The 22359-nt window shown below is 51.4% G+C and overlaps 1 protein-coding gene across 9 annotated transcripts in view; it reads right to left on the bottom strand.

The window, feature by feature from the left end:
• Positions 1-7338: 7338 nt before the first annotated feature.
• Dab2ip (DAB2 interacting protein) overlaps positions 7339-22359 on the bottom strand; it is a 184099-nt gene continuing 169078 nt past the window's right edge. For 7 of the 9 annotated variants that reach the window (XM_026410370.2, XM_026410368.2, XM_026410375.2 and 4 more), the window contains 6 exons: positions 21220-21398; positions 18439-19327; positions 17584-17736; positions 15743-15936; positions 10748-10835; positions 8987-9955 (listed from right to left, as the gene is read on the bottom strand). In XM_026410370.2, coding sequence (XP_026266155.2) covers positions 9788-9955; positions 10748-10835; positions 15743-15936; positions 17584-17736; positions 18439-19327; positions 21220-21398 — 1671 coding nt within the window. In that variant the 3' untranslated portion in view covers positions 8987-9787. Of the gene's footprint in view, positions 8769-8986; positions 9956-10747; positions 10836-15742; positions 15937-17583; positions 17737-18438; positions 19328-21219; positions 21399-22359 lie in introns of those variants that run through there. The other 2 variants (XM_026410371.2, XM_026410369.2) reach the window with 2 other exon arrangements.

Genomic DNA, 22359 nt, shown 5'->3' with positions numbered 1-22359 from the left:
GTGTGGCTCTTTGAATTCTCCTTTGAATTGGTTGTGACAACTGACTGGTTCCCTCGTTAATTAATGAGATTTAAAAAATGCTAAGCATATGTTCATTTTATATTTGTGTGTGAGTCTTGTTGTATCTGTTTTTTTTTTTTTTAATTTTTCAATGCAGCTTTTTCTCAAAAGCACTTGTTACCTTCTGTCATTGCAGGTAAAATTTGTAAGCATTCTTTAAAAAAAGTGTTTCTGAGACTCTAGAGAGGCTTTCTCAATCACGATTCTAGGGAAACTCCCCCCACCCACGGCACTGCCAGTCCCTGATGGGCACCCAGCCACACTTCCTACATCAGCAAAGCGCGGACACAGCCATGTGTAGGTCCCCAGCCCCTCAGAGCCACCATATCAGAGTCATTTGGCTGGTGGGAAGGGCAGGGCCAAAGTCACATCACCTCCTGGGAGAGACCGTTTCTGGCCAGCAGCGGCCTCTCAGAGGGCTTGTTTGTTTTCTGGATGTTTCAAGGATCAATCAAAAAAGTTTAAATGCCAAAAGAAAATCATGAAGTTGGCACCAAGTTTTAAACATTCATGTACCTGAATGTTTTAATCCAAATTTGGTGAACACCATGGCACAGTTGTGTGGTCCGTCAGGTAATGAGATTGGGATCCGTGCGCAGCGGAGTGCGCAGAGTCAGGGTCCTGAGACTGGGCAGGCTGAGCAGGGCTGTGACTCACTGGGCTGTTGGGGTTTTAGGCCCCCATATGCCTGCTTCTCCCAGGAGCAGCCGGCCACCTCCCGCCACCTCCCACCCCTGGCCCACTGCTGTCTAGAAAAGCAGCCTCAATTTTGTGTATTTATTGTGTATTCAGGCACTTCACTGAATCAGGACTACTTTTCAGTTGATTTTTAGGGAAATTCTTAGAAGAGAGTATTATTTTTGCTCTCTTTCCCAACTATAATTACTTTCTTCCCTACCTTTCTGCCTAAAATGTGGCAGACTACTGCATCCAAATCTTGCTTCATACCCCATCAAGAGGGTCTTGGGTTCACAATAGCTAAACTACAGAACCAACTTAGGTGCCTTTCAACAGATGAATGGATAAAGAAACTGTGGTATATAGACACGATGGAATATTACTCAGCCTTACAGAATGAAATTATGGCATTTGCCAGTAAATGGATGGAGCTGGAGAAGATCATGCTAAGTGAAATAAACCAATCCCAAAGAACCAAAGGCTGAATATTTTCTCTGACAACAAGGTGGGAGGCTAGGGGAGAATAGAGGTACTTCTGATTAGACAGAGGGGAGTGAAGAGAGAGGAGGGGGTATGGCATAGGAAGGATAGTAAAATGATCCTGACATTATTATCCTATGTACATATATGATTACATGACGGGTGTAACTCTACAACATGTACAACCAGAAGAATGAGAAGTTATACTCCCTACGATATGTCAAAATGTATTCTACTGTCATGTATAACTAATTAAAACAAAAAGAAAAGAAATAATGACATGAAAGAAAACAACAAGTCTAATAAAGTTAACTGTCAAGATTGAAAAAAAAAGTGTCTCGTGTGCTTTGCTTTTAAGGGAGATGCTGCCTATTTTGTTGAATTTTGTTGTTGTTTGCAGTGCTGGGGGTCAAACCCAGGCCTAGGCAAGTCCTCTACCACTAAGCTACATCCATAAAACTAGATAGTCTTTTTTTAAAATGAGTTTTTATTACGAAAGCGAAAGTATGTTAAGGGGAAAAAACCTAGAAACAGGTAAGGAGAGAGAAATAAGAGCCATCCGTTCACTCTTTATCCCTAGGTTAACTCTGTGTTAACACTTTAGTATAGACCCTTAATAATCGTAATTATTTCCTTTAAGATTTTATTGCAGAATTATTATTACTCTCTTAGCAGGTAACATTTATTTATTTGTCAGTAACCGTGGTAAGTGGAGGAGTGAAAACATAATTTCAGTGAATCCTTACGGAATATCTCCTGTAACAGACGCTATTATCTCCATTTTACAGTGGAGAAAACAGGCTGAGAGGCCCTTCCAAATTTACCTAAGATCTAATGCTAATCAACAGCCATTAAAACTTAAGCCCAGGTCTCCCTCATACCCAAACCCAAGCTCTTACCTAATACTCTGTGGTCTCCTAATCCAGACCTGTTTTTGCAAATATAATTTTAGAACTAAACTAGCACCCTCCTGGACATTTAATTCTGTTATCAGCTTTTACACCTAATATATTATTAACATACCTCAATGCCATTTATTATTCTTCTACAAATTTCATAGTAGGCTGCATGGTGTTTCATTATATGGATATGTTTTATTTATCTTTAAATGGCTCCATATCAAAACAAGAAATAAAAACTGGTTGTAAAATAATCAAACACACATAATAAGAATCTAAAGTAGAAAGTGCAAGTCCTCCTTCCCCATCCTGCTGCGTCCCACTCCCCAGAAGAAACCGCCATTAACAGTGTGATGTATCTCCCTCCACACAGTTGTTCTGTGCAATTTATTGTATGCAATGAAATTTATTTATTTTTCCTTAAAGAAATGAGGGCACACTGATTGACTGCTTGCTTTTCACCCACAGTGTAACATGAACATCATTCCAAATCTGTACATCCTTTTTAAAGCACAAGAAACCAGAAGTCACTTTTAGCTCTTGGCTTGAGCAAATGGGAGGCTGGTGAAATGGTGTTTGGGAGAATGGAAAATGAGAAGAGGAACAAGTCTGGGGTCATATCAGTCAAGTGTTCTGTTTCATACATGTCAGATTTGATGCCTGTGAAATATCCAAGTGGCAATTCCAAGTGGGTACTTAGCCTGGGGACAGTGGTGCTGGGTATAGAAATATAGGAGTCAACAGAGAATGCGTGATACGTAAACCCGGGCAACAGTCCCCTGCTGCCTTTAGAAAGGGCATATGCTCTTTAGTTTGCCCCAGTCCCCATTCCTCCCAGTTGATTCCCATCACTGGGTCTGCATGTCATCTGTAGTGGACCTGATTCAGTCACTCTTTCCTACGAGGTCACTAAGGCTTCAGGCTTTGTGACAGTGGTGTATTAAGGGGTATTATGAAAAATTATCCAAAACTTGGATTTAGGGCTAAAAGCAGGCAGCATGTCATTCCAGTGTCCCACTGGAGGGTTATTAAAGAGGCCCACCCAAGGGCTATGGCTTCATAGGGGAACGGATCTTCACTTCACTTGCCATTGACTGTAGATTAAAAACCCAGGCTCTGTGCAGTTACACCCTAACTGTAGGTTTTGTCATGTCAAGATGCACACCCCATCGGCTGTGGCTTGACTACCCTGCAGTACATTAAGTGCACAGAGAAGCACAATCCTGACTTCATGATTTCTTACCAGCATCTTGCACAGAGACTCACCAGGGATTCTCAGGAACTTCAGTTCGGTTCCCCTGCACTTTCTGGGGCCATGGGGCTTCAACACCGCCTGGTCCCAAACCATGTCCTCAGCCCCCCTTCCTTTCTCTGACCTCCTAGCTAAGGTCATCCACCAGGGGTCAGCACAGCTCTGGCCATGTTTGGAAGTTTCCCAGTCTGGTGCCTTGGAGCTGGTTTTTTTTCATCTATTCTGCTGGGTTCTTTCAACCTGAATTCAGGGGCCCTTCTTTTACTCTGGAAGATGGGAGGCTATTGTTCCTTTGATAATTTCATGCCTGCCTTTTTCTCTTTCCTCTTTCAGGAATTCCTAGTAGTTGGCTGTTGGACAGACTGTACTGAGCCTCTAGATTCTGCCCCCTGGCCCACTCTGTTTCTGGAAGAATGTATCCACTTTGTATTCTGTCTTTTCTATTGGATATCTTATTTTTATAAATAATAGAAAAGGAATGCTTTCTTGGTCTTGTTTCTTTTCATCGCATTCTGTTCTTGTTTTCTCTGTCCGAAGATATTACAGGTTTTTGTGGTTGTCCAAGTTTTTGTGTCTTCTCCACAATATCTGTTTCCTTTTTCGGGTTGGTTGACTTGAATAAATCTCTCTCATGTGGTAATGTTTTCTTCAACTGTCGGAGGTCCTCGGTTTATGCACTCTTTGGGGGCATCTGCGTCCGTGTGTGCATGCACAGGTAGCATTAGCGGATGGTCGCCAGTCTGGGATGCTGGAACAGTGATTCAGGCTTTTCATTGAGGAAGCATCTGGAAATCTCTGGGATGCTAATTTTTCCAAAGAACTTTCCAGTCAGCTGCCTAGGGGATAGGCACCTGGTTTGAGAGGCTTGGGGAACAGCAAAGGGACTGTGGGGAGAGGAAAAGGGGCATCCCTGGGGGCAGAGGCTCACTTGCCCCTCTCACCTGCCTTCAGCCCTGTACCTCATAGAGCCCCCTGCCTCGTTTGATGTTCCCAAGTCCAGAACACACCTGTTTCAGTTTCTCCAGGGAACAAATGGCCAGCCCCTTCCCAGCAGACATGGGAGTGCTAGTTTCCTGGTTGGACGGAGCAGCGGTTCAGGACGGGGATGGTCCCAGTTTCAGCCTGATGCCCTGACTGGCCCATGATGTGTGGGATGGGGGCTCCCACTCCCAGAGCCTCTGGGGCTCCTCGGCTCATTCAGTTTCTGGAGGGATTTAACCCGCATTCCTTCATCAGCTACCATCTAACCATAGTTTCCCAATTCTCTTATCTCCTCCCACATTAATTTTGTCCTTACAGGTTATAACCCTTTTATTTCTTTCCAACAGTACAGTGAGGTTTGGGGGAAGGAAAAGAGATAAATGCATGTAGCCAATATGCTTTGTTCAGTGAGAAGACTCATTTCTTTTAATTCTACTAACTTGATTTTTTTTTTTTTTTAACTTCCTGGTGGTGTTGGCTTTTAAATCTTGTTTACCTCCAACCTCTAGTTTCACTGCCTCAGGGCCCAGGCTGTGGCCTGAACTTGTTCTCTGGGCAATTGGCTATAGTCATTTTGGGTGATGGTCCATGTTGTCATCAGAAGGAAAGTGTGTTAGGGCCAGGGCTTGCTGTATTCCTGCTTAGTGAACCTTATTATCAAAAGCCTCTAGGTTCTTATTTTTTGCTTCCTTGATGTGTAATAACCTCACACTGGTGGTGATATTCTCAAGCAATTGTTTCTTGTCTTTTTCTTTGGGTTTCCAGAAGTCTTTTTTGTTTTGATTTCTTTCTTTTCTTCTTCTCCTCTCAGCCCTTGTATCTTTGTTGTAAATGCCTTCTATCAACAGCAAGTGATTTCTCTTTGTCCTAGTCATTGCTATTTGGATGGCATCACCCCAGCAAAGGGATGCCAGTCCCTGGTCACCTGGACTGGGGACAGCAGTACAGGTACACTGAAGGGTCCATGGGCTTGGCAGTGGGGGGTGGATGTGGGAGGCGAGTTAGGCTTTCAAGGGCTGGGGACCAGTAGGAGATGGAGATAAGACATCAGGTCCCTGTGGCAGGACACTCTGACAGGCCCAGATGAAGTGAGAGAGACAAAAGAGCTGAGAGCTGACCGGGCACTCTGGAAAGCTGTGGGCCAGGTGCAGAGACTGAAGGTCCACCAGCCAAAGAGCCAGCAGGAGGCAGGGCTGTGGGGATGGCCAGGGCTGCCTTGGGAGGGCACAGAGGGCCTTCAGGCCTGTGGCTGCCTTGGGAGGGCTGGCTTAGCTGGGTGGTGATGGGCCTGGGAAGATGAGGGACTCGAGGGGCAGGAGGCCTGGCTCTCAGAATTAGCTGGCTGGCTGGGGCCAACCAGGCGTCCCCAGGGGCACAGCGTGAACTGGAATGTGGTTCCTACTTTCTCCTGCAGCACTCAGCTGCCTAGAGTGTGGCCACTGGGTAGACCCAGGACTGACGTGCTTGAACCCTGTTGCTGAGGGGCTGAGGAGGGACACAGGGCCTGATCTTCATGGGGAAGGCCAGGGACTGCTACAAGAGGAGGCGGACTTGACAGAGGACAAGGCGTAGTAGCTGGCCCTTGGGAGCAGATCTACTTAGACAATGCTGTCCTAGGCTGGAGCTGCTGGCTGGAGTAAAGGGGCAGGGGCAGTCCCCAGGTGGAGTCAGAGGACCTATGCAGGCAATGGACCAGACATATCCCTGCCCTGGCAGAGCCTCAGTTGTGTCTGTCCAGGTTTTGATGGTTTCGATTGGGCTTGGCCTTGCCCTCCTACAGCGGGATTCTCCATGCATTCACCCTAGGGGGTTACAACACACTGAAAGATGGGACCTTGAGCTGCTGCGGGTGGGCAGGGCCCAGGGCTGCAAGGGTCTCCCGTGCCACAGGTGCAGCTGAAGGGGCTCAGGGGCTGGTTTATTCCCAATGAGGGAAGCTGGTTCCACCCTGCAGGTGGGTCTGGCTTGGGAGAGACTGCGTTGGCTTTTGTGGGTGTTGAAACCTTGGGAATATTTAGTCCAGCTCAGCCATGCCTCGCTGGTGACCCTGGGTCAACCTCTTGTGTTCCCTGATCCCCTCTTTCCTAGAGCTAGATTTGATGGATGGGAAGTCATTTCATGCAGAGCCTGGCAGAAGCTGGGGTCTCCTGCAGGGAATGTGCAGTGGCCATTCTATCTCCTTGGAGGTAGGGGAACCCACAGACCCCCCACTGCCAAGTACAAGGGGTCTGGGGAGGGTCTTCGTGAGTCTTCAGAGACTCCACCCTGGAGGAGGAGGGGCAAATCCAGGTCACCCAGTGAGCACTGCCAGGCTGGAGACCGCAGGATTCAGGGGTTGTGCGGCCCCGGCCCCACCAGAGTGGACCAAGCGTGGGCCCCTTTCAAGTGCAGCAGCAGCCCAAGACTTGGCTCATTCCTATAAAATCACCCAAGACACAGATAAATGGAGAGGCGAGTCAGGATTAAAATAGCTAAATAAATCTTTAATATTTCTAATTGCAAATGTACAGAAATTGCACAGCCACACAGAGTCTTAGAACACCAACAACTTTCTCTGTACATTATTACATGGTTAAAAGTCACGGCTGGAAGGAGGAGCTCCAGCCAAACTCCAACATTTGCATTTTTTCCTTTTCACATACTTACAAAAGGGGGGAACTAGGACACGGTGGGGGGTGGGGGGCGGCTTTATGGCCGAGTGTGTAGAAAAGAGGGGCTGTTTCCCTGGACGGTCTGGCTCCTGCAGACGGACAGGTGTGAGGGAACAGTGTCCCTCAGGACAGGTGCTCTGGGGGAGGGGGTGTGTGTGTGGAGCTCTGGCCCTGGACCCCCCTTCCAGGCGGTCAGAAAAAGTCTTCATTTATAGGAAGTTTGGCAGTTTCCTTCACCCTGAACATATGAGTTGAGCAAAAAAAATGTCAGGTTTCTCTGTTGGCAGGGGAGGGGCAGCCTTTTCTAGCAATCTGGGGACTTTGTCTCCCCTGAGCATGGACCATCCTTTCCTCAGGGACCTCTGGCAACCCTAGCGCGGGCTGCGGGCAGGGCCCAGCCCTGGGAACACAAGTTTCCTGTGGCCTTAGGTAGGAGTCCTCTTTACTGGACCCATCAGGGCCCGTGTCCCTATCAACCGCCACCCAGACAGCATGCCGCGAAGCCACAAGTAAATGCCAGAAGGAGGGAAAAGACAGAAACCCCCGGATCCCAAAGCGCTCTGTCCTGCCCAGCACTTCTCTCTAGATCACAAAATACAATACAAACCATCAGGAGAGCAGCAGTCCCGGCAGCCCTCGCAGCACCAGGACTAAAGGACTATGTACAACCTTGGGTGAAATAGTTACATTACAGTCAAACACCAAGAACATTTACAAAAATCGTCAGACTTGCAATTAAGATAAAAATCTGTGAAGAGTCTGTACACTTTTACAGTTTTTGCACTAGGTAAGTAAGGCTCTCGGCCTGAGAGCTCACAACCCCCTCCAAGGGTAGCCAGCACCGGCCACAGCAGCTGGCCCCCGCACCCTCCTGTCCAGGCCCTGGGGACCTCCCTGTATTGCTAAGAGGTGCTCAGTTCGAGGTCACGCTACGAGGCATCTGCGGGAGGGGTGGGTAGGGGAGGAGAGCAGGGCTCCCTGGCAGTGAAGATGACACTGGCCAGAGGAGGACACACCTGGAGCCAGGCCCTGCCTGTGTGGCCACCCTGGTCTGAAATGCACAGGTACAGAATTGTGGACAGGAATGGGGGCAGGAAGGGGTGGCAGCAGGACCTCAGCCCCACCTCCTTCCTTCCTGAGGTCTCTGGCCCTTGGCAGTGCAGCCCTCTCCACCAGCATGTCTCTAGCCTAACTCTCCCTCCCGAGAGCAGCCGCTGTCACCTGCCCATGGGCCCAGGAAGGGGTGCAGCGTGGCTCTGGCCACCCCTCCAGCACTTCTGCCCTTCCTGGGAGACTCTGTGGCACTTTCCAGCCCCAGAGACAGAGGTGGCGGCTCCTGCAGCTCGCCCAGCCCTGGCTCTGCTGCCATGGGCCAAGGCCCCAGCTCCTGGCCTAGGTGACCCAGGGCCAGGGCTTGGAATCTGTAGGGCCTGGGAACAGATGGGGCCAAGAGACCCCAGCTCCTGCCCATCTATGTTCCGCAAAGGGGGGAGGGGCAGATATGCTACAGAACAGCCTGGAGCTGAGGGAAGCCAGCCCCAGCTGTGAGAGTGCCCCTCCCCTGTCTGCAGCGCCCGGGTCCTTGGCTGGGGCCGGGAGGGGTGAGGAGGGCGGCTGCGCCGGGCCCGGTGCAGGCTGCTGCTGTCTTGAGAGGGAGCAAGGCTAACATCCTCCAGGGCCGCTATTTCCCATGCAGTGCGCACGCTCAATTTAAAAGGCCCCTGTGTTCCAGCAAGCGAGCAAGCGGGCTTTTGTTTCTAATGCATACTGTGAAAGGAAAAAAAATCACAGTTATCCACCTTCTCAGGGCCTGCAGGGTTAGAATTTCTTCTTTTAAACCATCAGAGGAAAGATCACCTTTTCAGGGGCAGTACCAGCTGGCCACTCCCCTCAGGGCCACTGTGCCAGGAAGCACTGGGCCCTGGAGAAGGCAGCTGCAATGCACAGTGCCACTGGGCAGCTCTGCCCAGCTCTTTGGCTTCTGGGCGTCCCAGAGCAATAGCCCAGGCCCATGTGGCAAGTGTAGAAGGCTCTGGATCCTTCCCAGGGGCATAAAGGCCCCAAATAAAAAGCCATGATCCTCACAGGTCTACTTGGCAACGTGACTAAAGAAGTAGTGATGGTGCGAGTCTGGGACAGGGGCAGGTGGGAGTGAATCCTCAGTTCCTCACAGCCAGGCAGGGTCCCCGATGGGCCGCATGCAGTGGCAAGTGGGGCAGAGACAGGCAGGGGACACGGAACCCCTGCCTTGGTGACCTCCCCCACATCTCTCTGCCTGCCAACCAGCCCATCAGTTTCCGGGCCCCACAAGGCAGAGGCCTGGCCGCCAGAGTTCTGGGCCCCCAGCAGGCTAGAGGAAGCCACAGGAGTGGCCCCTGGCCCTTAACTGCCCCCTCTCCAGCAGCTCCCTCCCTGGTGAGGTGGGGTACATGCACTTGGCCAGGTCAAGGAGGAGAAGGTGACACACATCAAATTCAGTAACCAACAGACATGTGTTTGGCAGCCTTGTCCCCACTCCCCCACGTGCAGTCTCTTCTGCCTGCACCCAGACACGCTCCTTGGTGGAAGAGAAGGGGCGCGGCTGGTGGCCCGCCTCGCGCGCTGCAGCAGTCTCTCGCGCTCCCTCTGCGGCCGCCTCCTGCACAGCGGGCAAGGGGAGGGGGCGCCTCGGCCTCCTGCCACCCGCACTGGGGCTGCAACTGTGGGGGCGCCTCCCCGGCCGAGACCCTGCCCTGGGCCACCATAGTCCCCCTCTCCTTAGGTAGGTTCCTCCCTCCTCGGGCAGGTTAACAATTGCTGCTGTTTCTGAACTCGCCGTTCTCAGTAATCTGCAATTTGGTGGGGTTGGTGGGGGAGATGCCGTTACGGGCTTGCATGCTGTACCTCTCTTTCAGCTGGGTCAGCGCGCTCATGAGGCGGGCGTTGGCAGCGTCCAGTGAGGCGATGCGCTTCTCCTGCGGGCAGGGAGGGCATTAGGGGGCCCAAGATGAGCTCAGGCCACAGGGAGAAGCATGCCCCTGTGAAGTGCCCTGGGGCCAGGGGTACCTAGAAGAGCTGGCTGGGCAGGCAGGGAGGGCCAGGGTGCCACAGGCAGAGCAGAGGTCATGCACCAGGCTTCAGAGCAGCTGGCACAATGGGGCGATGGCTCTGTGCCACCATGGACTGAGCTCTCAGTGCCTGCTTCTTAAACCTGAGCGGCTCTCACAGCGGTGTGTATGGCCACCTGAGGCTTCATGGGCAGGCATCTCACTCATGTGCACATGGACACCCACAGAGGTCACAGCTCCTCATCTTTGCAGTTTATAATCTGAACAAGACCTGGCCTACTGCTGGGCAACCGAGGGAGGTGTGCAGTCACGAGTTAGGGACTGAAGCCGGTGTCCCCTTCAAGTCTCCCCTCTCAATGCAGTTTGGAAGCCACAGCTTTAAACAAGAGACCCAGTGCTTCCTCTGCCCAGCCAGCCGTCAACTCCCTGCCTCTAGCCCTTCCAGTAGCATCCACTCTTTAGTCAGCACCTTCCCTGGTGAAGGGTATACCCATAAAGTGCTCCAGCAAGCAGACAGCACCCCCCTCCACCCCAGCTTGTGCTACTGAGTTTGTGGCCCAAAGGGACCACAGGCTTCGCAGAGCAGAGATCCTCAGCTTCTGCCAAAGTAGACTGAGGATTTTGGAGAAACCAAGTAACCCGCTCCTCACGCCAAGTCCTCTATCACCTGTGGCTAACCAAAGGGCCAAAGCTCCCCACCTGTGCATCAATGATCTTCTGTTTGGAGTCTACAGCTGCTTGCATCTCTGCATGGTCCTTCTTCAACTCCTCCTCCACTGACATCAACCTGGGAGACACAGGGACAGTCAGATTGGCACTGGAGGGAGCAGGAAAGGGTAAGGTTTTGTGGGAAAGCCCACCACACCTGCATGGGGTGGGGACCATACATTAGGAGTCCCTCCTTGGGCCACAGACTTGCCACCCACACTTGCTGGAGCAGAGGCCCCCCAGTGGCTGTTCCTTCCTCTCAAATCCCCAGAAGGCCCTGGGGGCATCCCTTTCTTGATGTTCTTCTAGGAACCAAGGTAGGTGGTGGGACAGGGTTGGATCTTCATAACTCTCAGAGCAAGGCATTTGGTGCTACACCACAGGACTCATGGTGCAGGGGGAAGATGAAGGGTCTGAAAGGCTCTGGAACATTCTCCACCCCCCATTCACCGAGGTCGTGTGCTGCTGTGCTAGGCACTTGCGGTATGAAAATGAATGGGAAGCCGTGTGCAGTAGAGCAACTACACCCCACACTGGCACTGTGGGAAATTGGGGTCCATGGGATGCAGTGCAGGGAGCAGCTACCTGATCAGGACAGCAACTGTACCTCAGGCCCCTGAAGGACAGGCTTGGAGGGAGCACATGGAGAAGATGAGGAGAAGAACCCTCTGAAATGCTCTGGCCCGTCTATCTTTCCCAGAGTCCCTGGCCTCAACTCACTCCAGTCTAGGTGCCATTGACACCAGTCACTGCTGCCTTCCAAGCCCCTGTGGCCTCTGCCTATCTCTGGCCACTGCTCTGCAGACCCCTGTCCTGCATGCCCCAGGAAACGGAGTTCCATGGGCTCTGGCTCACTCCACACGCTTCTCAGAGCAGCCACCTACTCCCAAGGCCACACTTCCATCTCCACCCACCCTCACAATTCCTCCAGCCCAGCTAGTCCACTCTTGGTGGTGCCCAGGGGATCAGCGGTGCTGAGGCAGGTGCCCCACATGGCTGCTGAGGGCCGAAGGACCATCGTTAGGAGTGTTGACCAGGCTGTGCCAAGGCAGATGCCTCTCCAGCGAGGCAGAACACTGAGAAGAGCTTGTGCGTACGGGGTGGGGGTGTTAGGTGGTATCGATTAAGGGAAATTATGTTAGAAGAGCATTGGATTTATACCCCTGCCTTAAAAAGAAGCAAACAAACAAGAAAACTGAGTACAATATCTGAAACCAAGGTTTTCAGACACCAAACAGGCACCAGCATACGATTCCCAAGAGAAGGTGAGCCAAGGAGGTGACCCCTGCTCAGACTGCGACAGAGAAGGGGAAGCTGCAGCCTCGCTAGGCTGAGGACACATAGGAAGTTCAGAAAAGGTGAAGACAGGTTTTCCAGTGTGCAGAGTACTGTGCAGAGACAACTGAACAGGTTTCCCAAGGGATCCCTTGGGTCTTTAGATGAATCATGAATACTGGGGGCAGCATGCATGTGAGAAAGTTTCTAGGCAAGAGCTACTGGAAAGAACTATACAAATCAATCTCAGGGACAGCCGGTATTGCTACCTGCTAGAGGAGGAAGAAACCCTGACAGGGATCCCCAAAAGGAAACTGCCTCAATGGCAGGGCCAAAGCAGGCCTAGTAGCAAGACCCACTCTTGCAAAGCTTGAAAGTGAACCCTGGAAGGGTAAAGCTGCTTCCCAGTCACCAGAACAAACACAAAACATGTAGCACCAAACTATCAAAGACACAATATCTGGCATTCAAACAAAAATTTTTTACTAATTTTCTCCTGGTTATGGGTTTTATTTTCCCATAAATAAAATAAATAAAATAAAACCCATGACCAGGAGAAAAATTAGTAAAAAGACTCACATGTCACAGATGACAGAATTAGTAGGCAAGGACATCAAAACAACTATTTTACATATATCCTACATAGTCAAAAAAATAGAATTATAAGGATGTCAAGATAAAAATCAAATTCTAGAGGTGAAAAATACAGTATCAGAAGTAAAGATTATTTCCAGGTGTGGTGGTACACACCTGTCATCCAGAGGCTTAGGAGGCTAAGACAAGAGGACCAGGAGTTCAGGTCAGCCTCATGAACTTTAGTAAGGTCCTAAGCAACTTAGAGAGACTGTCTCAAAATAAAAAATAAAAAGGACTTGGGATGTGGCTCAGGGTTAAGCGCCCCAGTACCCACATCCAAAATAAATAAAATAAAAATTATTAGATAAAGTTAACAGCAGATTTGACACTAAAAAGAAATAAGTAGCAAACTGGACAATGTAGAAATTATTTAAGAAAAAATACACACAGACAATAGAGCATCAGTGCGATGAAGGATGATACAAAGCGGCTCAACCTCTGAGTGACGGGAGCCCCAGATAAGGTGGGGGAAGTAGGACCCCACATCTGCAAATCCACAGCATAATAAGCCCAAGAAACGAAGGAAGTCAGACCAAGTCTTCTTATAACAAACTGCTGTCCAAAAGCGATAAAGAAAAAACATCTTTTTTCCTGAGGTGCTAAAGATGGAACCCAGGGCCTTGTGTATATCAGGCAAATACTCTACTGTGGAGTTACCCCAGCCCAAGATTACTATCCTAGAACCAGCCAGAGAAAAGGCACATAAATATAGAGAAACAAGGATGATGATAAAGTCCCTGTCATTATAGCCTAAGGGAGGGGGCGCACCTGGGCCCAAAGCAACAGCTGTTAACAGCCCATACCACTGAAACAGGCGGCCACAACAGCAGAGTGGAAAAGTTGCAGTGAGACCACACAAAACAATGAACTGTCCTTTAGAGAAGGCTTGCCACCCCGGGCCCAGAGCAGTAGGGAGGTAGAGCCAATAAGCCAACAATGGAGACAAAACAGGATTATTAAAAAATCCACCATTCAAAAGAAGGCAGAAAAAAGGTAAGAAAGGCTACAAATAGGAAACAAACAGCAAGACAAACAAAATCATGCTAATGATTACATTAAATGTAAACGTCTCAACACTCTAATTAAAGAGCAAAAAAGATTAGATAAAAAGAAGACCCAACAATAAAGTAATTTATACACATAGATGGTGTGATGGTCTAAACATCTGTTTTCTCCCAAATTCACAGGATGAAAGCTAACCTCCAGGGTGATGGTATTAATAGGTAGAGCGTCTGGGAGTGATTAAGTCAAGAGGTCTCTGTCCTCATGAACGGGTTCAGTGCCCTAAAGAAGCCAGAGGGAGCTTGTTTACCTTTCTGCCATGTAAGGACATACCCACAAGGCACTATCTGCAAAGGAGGGCCCTCGCCAGACACTAAATCTGCTGTACCTTGATTTTGAACATGCCAGCCTTCAGAACCATGAGCAAAAAACTTCTGTTGTTTATGAATTACCCAGTCTAAGGTATTCTGTTGTAGTGGCTTAAATGATCTAAGACAATGGGCTGAAGGTACAAGGACAATGAAAGGGCACAAATCAAAAGAAAGTTGGTGTGGCTATATTTGACAACTCAAGACATATCATGAAAGATAAAGATGTGATTTTATAATGAAAATGAGGACAGTTTATCAATAGTTCATAATGCTCAAAGTACAGGCACCTAAGAATAGAATTTCAGTGTAAATAAAGCAAAAGCAATAGAAATGAAAGAAGAACTATATGAATTATGATTGGCCACCTCAAAATCTTTTTCTCATGGACTGGCAGAACAGCAGTAAACAAGTGGATAGAAAAAGCAGGAAGAATACAGAAGACCCAAACAACACTATCAACCAAACTGACCTCGCTGACATTTACAATAGGGAGGAGATTAACCAGCATAATTTAGGAGAGATACACGTGTTAAGTAAGCCATTGCATTTAGAGCAGAAAAGCTCAGAGAACAGGTATAAAGAGGCGGAGGTGGACAGGGTGAAAAATGTTTCCATTCTTGGAACCACACGAGGGGAGCCAAGAACAGAGCTGGAGGTCAAGTGAACACAGGTCTCTAGTCACCGGGTTCAGCTCACGTCAACCACTGCACAATGAATATAACCACAAGTTAGTGAAGCCACAGTAGTCAGGAAGAGAGAAGCAGGTGGTCTAAACAGGAGGAATTTGGGAAGGGCCAACTGTGGACAAAGCATGGGGCCAGGTAAGGGAACTTCCTGGTTACTAAACATCTGTTTGATCTGTCCAGGTAACAGGGTCTTAGACTGTGCAAGTAAATAGATATGAATCCAAATGTCTTTCCTCTTGTGCTATAAGAAAGTGTACTCCAAGATGGGACCTTGAGGGTTGGCCTGGATGCCACACCTACACTGTACCTCATCTGCCTACCTACCACAGGTGGAAAGAGAGGCACGGGGGGCAACACAGGACCTGACAAGCCATCAACAAAGATGAGAGCCATCATTAAAACCAACTGTACCCCAGGCAACTCGGGCATGCTGAAACTCAACATACCCCAAATCAGTCACTATCCCTTTCCCTCTCCCCCTGAACAGCAACTCTTCCCACCTGGCACCCTGACACACATACCCCCAGACCTCTCAATAGAAATCTGGGGGTGGAGCTGAAAAAAATGATACAATTAAAAATAGATGTATTTCTGAACTCTGTTATCAAGTAATTTTGCATAAGGTAAAAATACAGTTCATGGTGATTACCTAAATGAAAAAAAGAAACCTGGGGGTTATTGTGTCTGGCCCCTGCCTCCCACCGTAACTGACATTCCTTTATACTGCTCTGAATGGGTCCTGCCTTTCCTAACACCCCAAGCCCAGCTTCCACACTCCTGCAGGACCCTCCAGGAGCTGGCCCAGCCTCCCTCCTGCTTTCCCCAACTCTGCACTCGGCCATCAACAAGCCAGCACCATGGGGGCTGTCTACATGCCAGGACTGGCGCACGACCCCATGGCCTGGGATGCTGCCTTCCCCTTTCCCCCTTCAGCAAATCAGCAACTATCCAGGCCAGGGGCACTGAGGCCCGCCCACAGACCGCGGCCTCGAGGGCAATGGACAGGCTGCCCTCACCTGCTGATGATGCCTTTCATCTGGATGTCCTTATCTTCTTGCTGCCGCCGCAGCCTCTCTTCCCCCTCCTCCAGCCGCGCCTGGTACTCCAGCACCAGCTTCTGCGTCGTCTCCTCCTGGCACTTGAACAAGGTCTCATACTCCTCCAGCTTCTTGGTGGAGATCCGCAGCTTGTCCTGCAGCACTGCCAGGTCCTGCCAGGAGGGCAGAGTGCCACGGCACAGCACCCGGGACAGAGAGCACAGCCTCGTCAGCCTGAGTGGGGCACAGGTGGGAGGGAGCCGGGAGGGGAATGGCCCAGTAGCTGTGATGAGACTCAAGCCTGTCCCCACCCAGGAGTCTCTCCTCTCTAACCTCCCAGTCTGACTAGTATAGCTACAAGGGAGATGAAGACTCAAAAACTCAAATCTCAGGACTGACAGTGTAACTAGGACCTTGAGCTTTCTTTTAATGATAAACAAAGGTTTTAAAACCCTGAGATATATGAAGATATCCTAAGCACCTGGAAGTGGGGGCTCTGCAGGAGGGGAAGCTGAAGCCTAGATGACGTGACTGAATCATATGGTGACTGATCAGCAGGCTGAGAGCCTAAGGACAGGATCCTACAGACAGGATCTCAGGTGGTGGCACAGAGAGAAGTGAAAGGTAAAGGCAAGGTGGTTTGGGCTTTCTGTATTGGACTCAAAGGGAGGCACGAGGGGGCAAGAGATGCCTTCTGGAGGCTGTGTGGGCTACAGGAGGAGCAGCTGCCTCTGAACAAGAGGGAGGCAGGGGCAACCCCAGAAGCAAGAGGGGTTAGACATGTGAGAAAGCAGGTCTGAGGGGAGCAGGGAGCCTGGGGTGACGTCAGGTCGCCTCACTCCCTGCCAAACTCCGACTCTTGGAGCACTGTGTGCTGTGTTCCTGGGTCCCCTTTGCACAATTATGGTGAAAGCAGGTGCATGCAGCAGACCAAGGGAGTGGTGGAGAGTGGCAAATGCAGCATGGAAATGGACCTCACCCACAGCCAGGGAGAGGAAGCGCTGCCACCCTGACCCCTGGGACCTTGCTTGATAGGCTGCCACAGGCTGTCCCAGGCGCTGAGGGGTAAGAGCACCCAAGCCTGATCTCTAGCAAGTGGGGAGGTAGCTGCCCTGCCTCCTGTCTACCTGGGCTTTGGCTTCCAGGGCCGTTCAAGGACTACCCCCAGATCCAGGGCAGCTGCCACAACTGGAAGACCTGGCAGGATGGTCAAAGCACCCCACGGACCATCAAATGTTAGAGGTGTGTGGTGGACGAGGGTTAGATTTGTTAGAAACATTTTTTTTTTCTTTTGCTCTTAGAAGGAAGAAATCAGTGGTAAGCTGACCCCACCTTTCTTCCTGGTAACTGTTTTCCCCAGGTCCTGGTGGAGACTGGAACTAAGAAGAGCCAGGTCCTGGGAAGGCATAATCCTTGGAAGAAGGGGGCCTGCGTGGGGCAGCTCTTCTAGCTATCTTGGGGACAAGAGCCTGTTTCTGCCTCCTCAAGACTAAAGCTCCCCACAATGGTCTCCAGGTGCCTCTTGGGCACCTGGTTCTCCAGCTCCAGGTGCTCGGAAGCTCAGCTGCTTCAGGGTAAGGGGTCTCTCAGAGCTCCAGACTCCAGGTCCCAGAGTCTGACCCAGTGCCATTCCTAGGTGATGCTGAAATGCAGCCTGTATTGGAAGCCTCAGGTCTAAGCTAAACCCCTCCTGCTGCTTTTCTCCCACTGACCCCTAGCCCCACGTGGGATAAGGGGACATGGAGACTTAGTCATTCTCAGATGAACAGTACCCACTCAATGAGGGCCCACCCAGCCCGCCTGCCCGGGTCCAGCTTTACCTTTTCTGCTTGGCTGAGCTCCTCCTTACTCCTTAGCCTATCCCTGTGGGGGGGGTCTGGGCCCAGGCCCTCGTCTTCTAACAACTGCGAATTCATGGTCAAGAGCCAAGCGGCTGTGCGGTCCAGGGCATTGGGGCTCACGGGTGAAGGGCCCTACAATGAAACACAGCTGTGATGGGCTGCAGGAGGCAGAGGGAAGAGGAGAGGGCAGACACTAACCGTGGCAAGCCACAAGGACAGTGGCTCAGAAGCATGACAGGAGGGGACTTCTAGCTGTCTATCTCCTGGATGGCAGCCAGAGATAGTCAATAGCCTGGGGGCTCCTGAGCACTGCACCCTGCTGCCACTGGGAGCACCACAGTAGGCTGAGCTGAGGGGCAGCTGGTGCTGGGCTGGGCAGTCACCCAAGCACACCGTCCCATGGCTTGCAACCCTTAGGTGACAGGGATCGTCCACACTTCCGGCAGTTGCACCTGGTGGCCAACTCAGCCCATATGAGCAGTTTGGGAAGAAAGTAGAGGCTAGAGAGGGGCCAGGCTGATTCCAGCACTAGGCATGGGCTTTAACAGGCCTGGAACTGGAAATAAATGGACCCCTCCCCCCTTGCTCCCCGATCCAAGTCTTTATTTGGGGGAAATGGCAGAGGGCCCTGGTGTCCCTTGAGGCCACGGTACCCCTGGTTCCAAGTGGAGGGAGCAGTGTGCATAGCAGGCCAGCGACGGGGCTGGATGAGGCATCACAGCATGAGATGGCAGCTGGGTGCTGGTGAGGTGAAATGACCGAGAAGGAGCATGACACGGTGGAGAGACACCCCCTGGACTGAGAGTCTGGCCTGCCCTGACCCACAGCACTGACCTGCTTGTGCACCACCCGTGGCTTCAGCTCTGGGCTGTCCCCCTTGGAGGATGAGGACTGCTGCCGCAGCCGGGCCCCAGGGCCAGCCCAATCTGGTGAGGCTGACGCCAGGGTTCCACTCGAGGGCCTCGGGTACTGCAGGGTGCTCAGCAGGGTGGGGGGCGTCCTGCCCCGGGGAGCAGGAGGTGGCGGTGGGGGCGGGGGCGGAGGCTGGTCAATCCTCCGCTGGGGACCAGCGCTGTTCTGCCGTGGCACCGTAGGCTGCCCACCCTTCTCAGTCAGTGACATCTGTCGCCGTGCCAGCTCACCAGGCCGCCGAGCCAGCTCCTCCGCGGTGGTGCCGAAACTTCCCAGCTTGGCGGCAGCCGCCAGCTCTTCACTGTTACTGTGGGAGCTCAGGGAACTATGGCCTTCAGAGCCTGAGTCACCAAGGCCACGGGGCGACAGCGGCAGGCCAGCCGCCATCTGGTACACAGGGTTCTGGAAGGAGAGTGGTGCCAACAGCTGGGGCCGGCCAGGTGCTCCCTCAGAGGTGCCCGGTGTGGTTGGTGTCTGGCCTGCCCGCCGCACGGTGGCCAGCCCTGCCAGGCTCACTGGTGCTGCCCGGGCTGGCCACCCAGCCACCAGCTGAGTTGTGGGTGCCTGCCCTTCGGTGGGAAGGACGTCAGGGCCCGCTGGAGAGCCTGCTTCCCCGTCCAGTGTGCGGGAGTCTTGGAGGTCCACCATGGACAGGCTCTTGCCACCGTTGGCCATCTGGAGATCAGGCTCGTTGGCTTCTGAGTAGCTCGAGCTGCGGGCAGGTGAGGGCTGGACCCCGGAGGACCTTGTGACAAAAAACAAGTCCTTGTTTTCGGGGGTTGGAGACGGTAACCGGGTGAAATCTATCAGACTGCAGGGAGACAAGCACACACAGGGAAAGAAGGGGAAAAGAAGAACTGTGAGTGCAGCCACGCGGGTCCAAACCAACAGCACCCGCCAACCTGCTAGGACCTGGCAGTCAACGCCAGGGCCGGGGAGGAGAGAGCTGGGCCAGCAGAATGGGTAGTCCCAGGGAACAGCGGCTGAGATGACTGCTTCCACACAGAACCTCTGCTCTGCTAGTTCCAAGCCAGGCTGCCTGGCAAGCCCTTTACCCAATGGGTGCTGGGACCTGGCATGCTCTGGACAACCCCCTTAGCTAAGCCCCAGCCCACAGCTCAGTGGCACTCAGATAATCTGCAAATCCTGTGTTAAGAATTCCAATTTCAAAATCACGGGTCACCCTCTACCTTTTCCCTCTTGTTTCTAATCAGACTGATAACCCAAGTGTGGGCCTGGTGAAACCCTCCCCTGCCCAGCCTCCTGCTGCCACTCCCTATTTGAGTGGCAGGCAGGGGCTGTAAATCCTGGCAAAAACAGAATCAAAGGAAGATACATCAAAGGCATAGCTCAGGCGATGAATCTGAACCTGGCAGCAGGCTCTACCTTCCCTCAGTCTACCACAGCCCTTGGTCCTCCTCATGCCACACCTGTCTGTAGCCTCTCCTGGACCTTCCCTAAAGGCCAAGCACAACTGAAGTGGGCCCAGGTGGGTTTTGGAGGAAAGAATGTAGGCACGAACAGGGCTCTATGAGTGGGTGAGAAGCAACAAGGATTTGGGGAGCTTGACACGGGCTTAGAATAGGAAGACACTGTCAGCTTGGCCTCAGATGGAGCAGAAACCATGGCCCCAAGACAGGGCAGTGCCAGCACTTGGAGCCCCAGCACTCATGGGCAGGGAAGAGCTGGACAAAGGTAGCAGAAAGAACGGGGACAAGCCAAGATCAGCTGTGGGTCTGGGCTAACCATGCCACACCCCAGGTCCTGTGTCCTTAATGCTTTCCTCAACTCTTACATTGTCACTCTGCTCTGCTTCATTTAGCAGGTGAAGTGAACAGACCTCCAAACAAACATACAAACCAAAAAACAAATAAAACCCACTCAAGAGTGACCAGGACTGGTACCATGGCCTCTTCTGGGCACCACACCCTCCAGATCTAGCTCAACACCCTCCCCTGCTGCAAAACTATGCTGCCAACACCTGGGAAGGAAATCACACTCCCCACTCTGCTGTTCCAGCCTTGACCTCACCAGCAGGTCTAAAAGGGGCCCCTGCCAGGAGATGGAGGAACATATAGGGTTCCATACAAATACTGAGTTTCTTAATGAAATGTCACACTGACATATTCAAAAGCACCTGCCTCCCACTGCACTGTGTGTTATTTATGTTGAACAGCCTGCACCCAGAGCTGAGGGCTCAGGGAGGCTGGATCTCAGCACCTCTGTTTTCTGGGGTCCTAGACTCAAATCCCAGTAGAGCCACCTGGGCTCCTACTGAACATACTCTTAAGCACCACTTAAGGAGCTCCTGATACAGGTCCAAGAAATACCAGAATGAGTGCTTCAAACAAGCACAGGGGATCTGAAGTGTTTGGGACCAGGAATTGTACCTGAACACAGATTGTTCTTCTCCAGGCCCTTGCTTGTGCTTGCCCCTTTACCTAGAAGGACTTTTCCACCAATGGAAATGCTACTTTTCCTGAAAAGGTAAAAAAATGACACCATCTCCTTCTCCAGGAAGACTTCCCTGGTTTTTCAAATGGAGGTTTACCACTTAGGGCCTGCATCAAACATTTAGAGTCTGACCAGGCTTGTTTCCTAAACAATCACATGGGCATCCTCTCCCCCATCAGAGACCACTGATGGGCTGTGCCTAGTCTGCATGCATGCCCCACTACACTCAGCACACCTAGGAGCTCTTACCCAGAGAGATCGTTCTCGATCACCATCTTCTGCAGTCCAGCTGAGATGCTGCTGCTGCCAGAGCCCGGTGTGGAAGCCAGATCGTTGGTCCCAGGGAGTTGCCCGCTGCCTGGGGTGCTCAGTGCAGTGTGGACATCCCTCAGGATCCGAGGCAGAGGTCCCAATTTGGACACAATGCTCTGCAAAGACACAAAAAAGCCAGGTGTGACCTACTAAGGCCACTTGTTGAGGTTAGGTATGCCGCAGTCACTGTGGTTCAAAACCACCAAGGAGCCTATAAGCAATGCAGATTCTGGACCCCACAGTCAGACCCAGAGGGCCTTGGAAAGGACAAGCCCAGCAATCTGTAAATCTGCATTTATTACCAGCTCCCTAGATTATTTCTGGGGTAGGAATGCAAAGCCCACAGGAAGAGATGCTGACCTAGTCCAAGCCTCATGTTAGTTTGTCCTGCTCTGGTACCCTCAAAGAAGAAATCCCAGAATTGGATTCCCACGTTTAGAGTCCCAGAATTTCCCAGCCTATACCTCTCCACCCAAGAGGCTTCTAAGGAGTCCCTCTACTATCTGCTCCACAAAGTGGGCTGACCCAAACCCAGTGGAGATGGTCTAGGCACAGAGCAGGCATCAACTGGTGCTGGACCTCGGCCCTTCTAAACCTTGTCATGCTTCAGACATGGTGCAGAGGATTCTGGGCTACGGAGTTGAGCTAGAGGAGGAGGCCACTGCTTTTGCACAAAGTCCCTTGTGAAAATGCATGCATAAACAAGAGAAGAAAAGTGAATCTCATAGTCAACAGATTTGTGGAGGCCAACAGCTTGATTTCAAATCCTTGTTGTACCATATCACCTGGGTAACAATGCTGATTACCTTCCATACTTCCTACTTAGCTGTGAGATCCATGGGACAGTGACCAGCACAGGAGCTTGGCAAGTGGTGACAATGACAGTGACTGGTGTAGGCTGTAGCAGAGGGCTCAGAATTAGAGGAAGAGAGGGGCTTGGCCTTCATTTCCATATCTCCCTCATGTTTCTCTCACAGACAAAGACAAAGGGATATAAATGAGAGAAACTGCGATTGCAACAGCAGCCGTTTCAGTGGAGAGCTGGGACTAACCCACAGATACGTCATTAGGAGACTG

This window comes from Urocitellus parryii, chromosome 4, assembly GCF_045843805.1.
Source record: "Urocitellus parryii isolate mUroPar1 chromosome 4, mUroPar1.hap1, whole genome shotgun sequence".
Lineage (NCBI taxonomy): Eukaryota > Metazoa > Chordata > Mammalia > Rodentia > Sciuridae > Urocitellus > Urocitellus parryii.
This window is presented reverse-complemented; position numbering and strand designations above follow the sequence as displayed.